This window comes from Octodon degus, unplaced genomic scaffold (genome assembly GCF_000260255.1).
Source record: "Octodon degus isolate 3935 unplaced genomic scaffold, OctDeg1.0 scaffold00157, whole genome shotgun sequence".
In the NCBI taxonomy this organism is placed as follows: Eukaryota; Metazoa; Chordata; class Mammalia; order Rodentia; family Octodontidae; genus Octodon; species Octodon degus.
The window spans coordinates 6,470,381-6,480,277 of record NW_004524733.1 but is presented as its reverse complement, the minus strand read 5'-3'; the positions used below and the strand labels follow the sequence as shown (position 1 = coordinate 6,480,277).

The 9,897-nt window shown below is 37.8% G+C and overlaps 1 protein-coding gene across 4 annotated transcripts in view; it reads left to right on the top strand.

Annotated features, from left to right (window-relative positions):
- Mid2 (midline 2) overlaps positions 1 to 9,897 on the top strand; it is a 127,375-nt gene that overhangs the window by 87,948 nt on the left and 29,530 nt on the right. For all 4 annotated transcript variants that reach the window (XM_004642622.3, XM_023702722.1, XM_004642621.2 and 1 more), the window contains exons 4-5: positions 3,269 to 3,376; positions 4,564 to 4,712. In XM_004642622.3, coding sequence (XP_004642679.1) covers positions 3,269 to 3,376; positions 4,564 to 4,712 — 257 coding nt within the window. The remainder of the gene's footprint in view (positions 1 to 3,268; positions 3,377 to 4,563; positions 4,713 to 9,897) is intronic.

Genomic DNA, 9,897 nt, shown 5'->3' with positions numbered 1-9,897 from the left:
TTTGAAGTTGAGACTGTCTGAGAACAGGATTGCTGCACCTGCTTTTTTCTGAGGTTCTGGGGCATGTAGTATTGTGTTCTATCCTTTGACTTTCAGCCTATGTATGTCTTCATGAGTTAAATGTGTTTCTTGTGTACAACATATTGTTGGATTTTGTTTCCTAATCCAATGTGCCTGTCTATTTCTCTTAATTGGTGAATTGAGTCCATTTACATTGATGATTAGAATTGAGATGTATTGACCTACGAATGACATGTTATTTACCTGTTATCGTTTACTCCTTTTTCTCCTGTGTTTAATTGCTTACCCTATTTAGTTGGTTGCTTCTGATCTCATTCGTGGAGTTCTGATCATTTTGTTCCCTCTCTAGAACATCTTTCAGTAGCCTGTGTAGGGTTGGCTTTGTCATCACGAAATTGTGTAGCTGTTCTTTCTCATGAAAGTATTTCACTTCTCCATCAAACTTGAAAGAGAGTTTTGCAGGGTATAGTAGTCTGGGCTGGAATTTGTTTTCATAGAGCACTTGAAGTGCTCTGCTCCATGCTCTTCTTGCCTTCATGGTTTGTGAAGAGAAGTCAGCCGTAATTCTGATGGGTTTTCCTTTTTTTTGTTTGTTTGTTTTTTTGCATAACCAGGGATTGAACTCAGGCCCTTGCACTTGTCAGGGAAGCACTTATTCCACTGAGCCATCTGCCCGGCCCCACGGCCATCTCCCTGGCCCCGGATTTTCCTTTGAATGTGATCTGCTTCTTTTCTCTAGCAGCTTTCATTATATTATTCTTGTGCTGAATTTCTGGGATCTTGACTATTATATGTCTTGTTTTGTTTTTCATTGGTTTAAGGTTACTTGGCGTTCTGTATGCTTCGGTTACCTGAATATCAGATTGTTTCTTCATATTTGGGAAGTTTTCTGCTATTACTTCTGCCCATATTTTTTTAATGTCATTTGTATTGACTCCTTCTTTCTCGTTGATACCAATTAGTCTCACATTGTTCATTTTTGCATCGTCTTGCAGGTAATGGATTATTTTTTCCTGCATCCTCATTTTTTAAAAGAGATCCTTTCTTACCTTATCACTAGCTGCACCAGCATCTTCAAGATCTGAAACTCTGTCTTCGCTTTCACTTAAACAGCTTTGCAAACTTGTGATTGAGATTTTAATTTCCTCTATATCTCTGACTCTGCTTCATGCGATCTGTTTCTTTCCTGTATTGCTCATTGAAGGAATCAGTCATTTTTCTAATCTCCTTTTTTTTTATCAATGTCTTCTTTAGAAGCAGTTATAAATTCTTTTACTGCAGTGTTTCTTTCAGATTATGTTTTCTCCCTTATTTCTGTAGTTGATTCTTTACTTCAGATGCTATGAGTTCTGAGAATTCTTTTTTTAGAAAAGAATTCTGCTCTGAGTTCCTCTATAACTTTCCACTGTTGCTTATTTACTATTGATGCTATTAATTCGTACATTTGAGCTGAGCTAGTAGAAAAGAATTCCAGTCTGAGATCCTCTATGACTTTCTGCTGTTCCTTATTTACTATCAATGCTGTTAATTCATACATTTGAGCTGAGCTTGTGTCCTCTGCACTTTTTGTGGGTGGGCATTGGGTTTCCTCCATATGTTTCTGCATTTGATTCTTTACTGCAGATGTTATTAATTCAGGGATTTCTTTTTTTATTTCCAATCCCGGTTCCTCTATACCTTTCTGCGGCTGTTTATTTCAGAAGCTGTTGATTCATTGCTTTCAACTGTGTGATTCCCAATTTGTTCTGTGTTATTGTCCTCTGCACCTGTTATGGGTGGGCTTGTGGTCTGAGATTCCATTTTGTTCCTTCTTGTCATTTTGTGTAGCACTGTCTTCTGACCTTTGTTGTAGATCTTTGTTGTAGTTATAACCTTAGCACCTACTGAAATTCAGGTGCAGATTTACAAAGTTTGGATTCATGCAGCTGTGACTCTCTTGGGTCTGGCTGTTGTGCTCAACTCTTTCCTGTTGCTGCCCTTGGGGGTGAACCTGTTGTGCCCCTCTGGCAAGATGTTCTGCTCCTGGACTAGCTGGGTGGTTCTGATCCTACACTCTCTGCAGGGACTGCAGCTGCAGGGTTTCACCTAGGCCTGTATGCCAGGCCTGAGCTGAATCTGGAGGGGAAAAGGTGGAGTAGGGGTGAGAGGCAGCTCCCCACACACTCACTGGGCCTGGGCTAGGATTGGATCTGGGGGTTCCCTGAACTCGGCAAAAATTCCTATTTGGCGGGCAGGTTCGGGGAGTACTACGGAGTCAGGAGGCATCCCAAGGGGATGGAAGAGGGTCTCACCCACACTGCGCCTGGGCTGGGACCAGTAGGTCTCGCCAGCGCAGGGTAGGCGGAAGCTCTCCCACACACTCACGGGGCCTGGGCTAGGATTCCATGGTAAGAAATATTAATAAAATGTGGGGGCCAGGGAGATGGCTCAGTGGAATAAGCGCTTCCCTGGCAAGCACAAGGGCCTGAGTTCAAGCCTCGGTTCTGAAAAAAAAAAAAAAGTGATGAGAGCTATGTAAAATAAATTATACATTTACATATATGCGGATAGATAGATAGATAATCTGTCTATTACTTGGGATGGAAACCAGGATTTTTACTGCATTATATCCCCAGCCTTTTAAGAACAAATTTGAAGCAGTGTCTCACTAAGTTTTCCAAGCTAGGCTCAAACTTGTGGTCCTCTTGCTTCAGCCTTCCAGAGAGCTGTTATAGGTATGTGCTACTATGCCCAGCTATGCATTCATATATTTAATGTGATAATGTATGTGCACATTTAGATATTTAAAAATTAGAAGGAACAGGAAAAGCTGAAAACATTTTGTTAGAACAGTAAAAATATGTTGTTTCAGTGTTATCTTAATATTATTGTGCCTGTTGAGGAGGCTTCTCTTTTCTTCACATAAATAAATCTCCTTACCCTCTTTCTAAAAGAGCAGCAGGAGGCCAGGGTGCTGGAGTAAAGGGAATGACACAGTGGGAATAACATGCCCCCATCTCATCTGTCCTTCTGCCCAGCCTTCCATTAACCATCATGATCTACCAGAGGCCTGGAGAGCTTCCTATCTGTCGTGCTTCAATGCCCTTGCATCATTAATATCATCATCTCTACTCTTCTTCTAGGAGTGGATCTTATCGAGGGAGGTATGGAAGAAGTTGTGTATGTTTAGCTGTCAGTCCAAACCTTTTAGAGCCAGCAAGGGACAAAGACAACAATCACTGTGTAATACTCTGGACTTTCTTGGCAGGTGAATACTGCTATGCATGAGGCAAAACTTATGGAAGAATGTGACGAGTTGGTAGAGATCATCCAGCAGAGGAAACAAATGATTGCTGTCAAAATCAAAGAGACAAAGGTAAAGCTTAGCATTTCAGTGAGGCTAAGGAAGAGTTGACTTTTTACAAATGTCAGAGTCTAATCCTGATGACTGCAGTTTGAATTTGGATTATGAAGGCAAGCGGAAATGAGGTAGTAAGGAAACAGGTAAAGAAGAGGCAATCCAATAAAAATGATGACAGTTATGGATGCTGGAAACATTCTATACCTTGACCCTATTGTTGATTGTACATCGGTTGTTAACATCCTTAGGAAACCAGAAGATTGATATAGCAGAGGTAAGCAAGGCTTCGCAAAATGAGATAATGCCAAAGTCAGGGAATGAACTTAGGAAGCTTATGGAATGATTCTTAGTATGAGTTGTTGAAAATCAAAATCAGTGTAATGACAGACAGCACACATGGAAATAAAGAGTGTAGTAAGCACTGCTAGTAAGGAAATGATAGGAATTGTCTCATTTATTAAATATAAAAGTGAAAGGACACAGAGAAGGCAATGAAGGCCCAGGTTTATAACCTGGGAACTGAACTATAGTCAAAAGGTCAGGTGTGAGTTTCCAAACAAGAATGGCTTTAGCCTTATTGGACTGCTGCTCAACATTAGTGATTATAAACTCATGCTATGGGTACAATGTGAAAAGTTAAAGGAGCTTGGTTTGATGACCAGTATTTTGTGTCATGCTGGGTAGTTCCAGCTAACACAGGGATTAAGTTTTCCAAAAATATGCATTTATTAACTCAGAGGTATGCATAAAAACTCTTACAGAAATATATGCAGAAAAATATAGATAAAAGTAAAGCAAAAATGAAGTACTTTTTATTAAACATGTATGTGAATATACACCAATAGTAGAAGTGGTGATCTCTAAGTGGTAAAGATTCTTTTTATTTTTGAAATTTTCTAGAATGAGCATGTATTACTTTTATAATTAGAAAAATTAATGTTATTAATACAAACAGGAGGAAGATAACTGATAGTCTGTGATTGAGTGCAATGCAAGTGAGCAAGCTGTAGATTGGAGAAGGAGGGGTTGGCAGAGAGACTTAGCAGGTAGGGTGAGAAGGTGAGTGGTTAGTACAGTGACCCTGGGATATTAATAAGCTTTATTTGTAGAATAACTACGGCAAATTTCCTTTATGTTGTTTTATTATTTTAATTAAGCACTGTATGTTTTATCTTGCTTTTTCTTCTACTAATTCCTTTAAGGTTATGAAACTGAGAAAGTTGGCCCAGCAGGTTGCTAATTGCCGTCAGTGTCTTGAACGGTCAACAGTCCTCATCAACCAAGCTGAGCATATCCTAAAAGAAAATGACCAGGCACGGTTTCTACAGTCTGCAAAAAATATTGCTGAGAGGTAGGTTCCTTATATTGTTTTGAAATGCCTGCTCTTGTGAAAAGGGGACAGTTTAAAGTCATTTGATTTTTTTTCAAGCATATATGTAGCGGCTGCTACTTGAAGATTTTACCAGAGAGTGAGTTATTGAGCCATAGTGGTTAACCCCTGTGGATTTCTGGACCCTTCTTTTCATCTTTGCAGCCTATCAGTTCTCTTAATGCACAGCCAAGCAAGAGGTCTATGTTCTGCATGCTCACACAGCTGCCATAGATCATTAGGCCAATTTGCCTTCCATATGTTGTATCCCATACTCATTTACTGGAGGTTTTGACTCCAATCTCAGTCTCCCTCCTGGTGCTTCTGTCATCATTCTGGATGCCTTTAGTGATACCTATCTGGCTAACTCATCTAATGTTCCTTTTTTAAACAATTTTATCGAGAAACAAATAACAATGACACAGTTTCAAAACAGGTTAGTAGGACAGTTTCAATAATTAATACATTGCATATTGTTGCCTTCTTAGTGGTTATTCATTGTACAAGATGTAGGCATGATATCCTGTCCAAACACTGTTAGTACAAATCTCTTTATTCATTGAATTAAGAGTAAGCTGTATATCTATCCTATTTTAAATATACAGATACAAAATGGTTATTCATTTGTATCCCATTTTTTTGTTTAGTTTTGTCAGAGATGGGTATTCCCAATTTGGTTTGAAACTGTCTCATCGTTATTTGTTTATCAATAAAATTATGGGAAAAAAGAAAGATGAAACACATTTCTCTGCCAAAAGAAAAAACATTATTTTCATTACATCTATTAAAGTTTGGGTTTTGGTATAAAAAAAGAGAGAGAGATGGGTATTCCATTGTCATTTAAATATTGTAGGTGCGTGAATTCAACAAAGTATTCCAATATAGTCCAGTAGTCCATAGTAGTAGTGGGTTTTCCGTAGGACTGGAAATGTACGAAGTTGTTGACTTGAGCTTTTTACAGCTCAGCATATTAATATGGCTTTACTTTTTATACTTTGTTTTTATACTTTTCTACTGAATGGTTAAGACCAAGGTGAAGCAGGATTTAAGCAACAAGAGTTGCAGCTTTTGGGTCTGATAAGGTCAGTGAAATCCCCTCAGGATTTCTCCTGAGATCCTGTACCTCAGATTGTAGATCCTTTGTCAGTGTCAGCCTTGTAGATGAGTCATGGTCATTGCTTGGCCAATTTGCTCTCTGTGAAAGCCTGAGAGAATGTTTTCTCTCCATGTGTCTCTCCTTAGGCATACTCTACATCATCGATCACCTTCCTCTGTGGCCGCATAATCTCCTTGATCAGAAAATCTGGGACACAACTGAGTTACATGATGTTATTGTACAGGTTCTCCTATGTCCTGAGTCCTCACTGACCTTGAAAGGCTAGGGCCAAAATTTTGCCTGTCCTTGCAGCCCTTCTATTTCTCTAATTTTTTGAGAAAAGCTAGGAAACTTGACAGGGGCAAAGCCATACATTTGTATGCACAAGATGGTTAAGGTAATGATCCTGATAATCTTCAGCATGTTTTTGAAACTAGCAGTTATTTGGTAGGATTCTCGCCCTGACTAACTATATATGCTAATACCTGTGAACTAGGCAACTGCACTGAAAATAGCAATGTGTAATACTAGGGTCATGCTTGAAATGTCTGTCATTCTGGTCTTCTAAATACATACTGCTTGTCATGTCATACCAATTACTGCCATACTGTCTCTCCAGTAAATGTTTGTTTAAAAAAGGGGGGGAGTAATACATGAAAACAAGAGACATGAAAAAAAATGTCATAGTCCTCTCCTGCTACAATGCTGTATATGGTTAGATTTCTAAATTTCTGTGGAAAAATATGTAATTGTTTATTCCTATTTTTTAAAAATATTTCTTATTTTTAATTTTTTTATTCATCATATTCTGTAGGGACTTAAAGTTTAACATATCAATACTTGATGGAAAATACCTGTTCTTTGTTCTATCCTTTTAGCCTCCTTGTCATCTTCTCCAGTGACTCACTTCTGGCCCACATGACCTACTTCCATGGACTGTATGGCTAACTGCATCATTACTCAAAATTGCACTGAAATTATAAACTAAAGCATCCCAGTTTCTCACTACAACCTTCTTGCTTAAAACTCATTTTTTTTCTTTGAATATTTATGTTTTTCAGCTTTACTGGAAACACTAAGTCCTGACATTATGTTCTTTTCCTGCCTACCAACTATCTCTTGTCCCTGTCCTCCCTCCCTCCTCCCCTTCCTTTCCCCCGTTTTTCCCATTGTACTGGGGATGGAACCTAGGGCATTTATACTGAGCTACATCCCTAGTCCATTTTATAATTTTGAGACAGGATCTTAACTAAGTTATGAGAATGGGCTTGAATTTAATATTCTTCCCACTTTAGCTTCCCAAGTACCTTGGATTACAGGTGTGCACTACCACATTTGGTCTCACTTTCTCAATGTATGTGATTTCTCTCTTCAGCTCCTCTTTTTTCTATTTGTCCAACTCCTTTGCCCATTGTCCTTTTATCACATCAACCTGAGAAAGCCCCAACCTGAAATCAGCTAGTCCCACCTTTTCCATGCCTATGTTTGAGTTTCAGAGCATTGCTGGAGAAAAATCACATAGCCACAGAGATTGGTCTTAACTGTGTAACAAATTTATGATTCCTAATCTCACTTGGACTTTCATCAAATGCAATCTTTCTGTGTTCCTTTGGTCAATTTTCTTTTGAACTCATCTCGACAATGGCTATTTCAGATCATATGTATCCACCTCAAAATTACAACTACACCTGCCACCCTCCTGCTTATACTCTGCAAATGCCCTCTTATTTTACAGATAATGGTAGGTATTGACCTTCTGGATCAAGGACTTCTGCCTTTCTTCTGGTCATAATGGAGGAAATGACCTTTCATTGGTGCTTTGGGCACATATTCTTATTTTTCTATAGCTTTGGTCTCTAATCTTCTATAGTTGACTTCAAATTTACTTTAAAACTCTCTAATGTCTCTCCTACTAAAAATGAAAACAAAATACTCCTACCACTTTCCTCTGCCTCATATCTGTACTAGTTGTCACCTTAGTCCTCTCTCTGCCTTGATAGAAAACTGCTTGTAAGAGTTTCCATTTCCTCATCCTTATTTTACTCTTATCATTATTAAAGTTTACTCATGTCAAAGTGATATTTTGTACATATTTAGAAAGTAAATTAACTATAAACCATATTGAAAGAAATGTCAATTGTCCATGTCCAATTTCAGTTCTCCAACAAGAACAATAATACTATTGAGCACTTACTTTGTACTGGACACTGTTTTAAGCCTGGGAATTACAGGTGTGTGCCACCTTGTGTGAATATTTTTTTTCAGGTTTAGATATTATCTAATTTGTCTTTTACAAATTTATTAAGCCTTTAGGCACTTCTCTTCTTCCTTTTCCCTTTCTTCCTCTGTCTCTCCTTTTCCTCCTTTGTACTGTGAATTGAACCCAGTGGTGCTCTACCACTGGGCTACATGCCTAGTGAGACAAGTTCTCACTAAGCTACCCAGGCTGGTGTCAGAGTCACAGTTCTTCTGTCTCAATCACCTGAGTAAGTATGAGCCACCTCACATTATTTCCTCAAAAAATTGTTTTTGGCAACATTTTCTCTATTTAAGGAAGGATGTTTCAATTATCTATGTTTTAGGATGCTTGAAGTTGTCGTATAGTTAGCTGATGTTGATTATTGTTTTGTGGTATTTGGATTTTGCCAGGGGTGCTCTGGCACTGAGCTATACCCCCAGGCCTTTTTTTTTTTTTTAGAGACAGGGTATTGATAAGTTGCCCAAGCCAGTTTTGAATTGTGATCCTCCTATATTAACCTATAGAGTAGCTGAGATTATAGGCATGCATCAATACATTCAGCATTTTTAAAATTCTTCTTAAAAATCTCTGTTTCTATTACTATTTCTTTGAACTAAGTTTTTCTTTTATAATGCCGATTCTACTGTTAACATATCCAATGTATTTTATCTCAGATATTGCAGTTTCATCTCTATAATTTTAATTTGAGTCTTTTAAAATATCTTCCATATCTCTAAAAGGTATTTGGCTTTTCTTCTAGATTTTTTTAAAAACATATGTGATACAAGTATAATAGCCGTTTTAATTTCCTTGCTCAATAGCTTTAGCATCTCTTAACCAGTTGCTTTTTATAAATTCTTTCAAATATAAAAAGTTAATTTTATTAATACATGTGTGTATTACACAACAACTACGTTCATTGTGGGAAGTTGTTACATGTATGTGACACATGTTAATTCTTTCACTTGTTCATCTCTTCCTCTCCCTCCTCCCTCCCTCGATCTCTTGGTCTCCTTCCCATTTTCAAAAGCTTTATCTCCCACTTCTCTCTTATCTATCTTTTATTTTGCTCTTTACTGATTACTCACTTTTTCTCCTCATTACGAGTTGTACTTTATTGATTCTTTGCATGTCTGGCCATTTTTGGTTATGTGCCAGACCTATATCCCCAGGCCCTATATTTTTGTATTCTTATAAGTATTCTTAAGCTTTGTTCTAGGATATAGTTATGTTCCTTAGAGAGAGCTTGATCCTTTCAAGTCTTGCTTTGAAGATTTGTTGGGTGAAGGGCTAGGAGTATACTCAGTAAAGAGCAAAATGCACAAAGGAATGTACAAAGTCCACTGAGTTGCACCTCCACCAATGCCAAGATTTGTTAGGTGACATCAGAGCAGTATTTAGGGACAATTTTTCTCCACTACTGAACCAAAACCCTTCTGTGAGTCCCATGAATAGTGAGATTTACCAGCTTAGCTGGTGAAAAAAGACACTACTCACTATATCTGTCCATGTCTGACCACTAAGATTTTTCCCTCTAGTTTTTTTTTGATGGCTGTTTCCCTAACAATGTGTAGTTTCTTCACCTGCCTTAGTTAATCAATATTCTGTTGAATACTTGATCAAAATCTTTTGAAAGCCTCTAGAATTTTTTCCTCTGTGAGTTTATCTTCTCTGGTACTCTACCCTCTCAATTCCAGTCAACTTAATTTCCTTGAAGTCTCAGCTTTGTTTTCTTAATTATAGTGAGGCTATCAGACTTTGCATGCATTTCCTCTTTCTGTACAGTTTATTTTCTATTATTAAAAATAGAACAAAGTTACATCACCAAATAA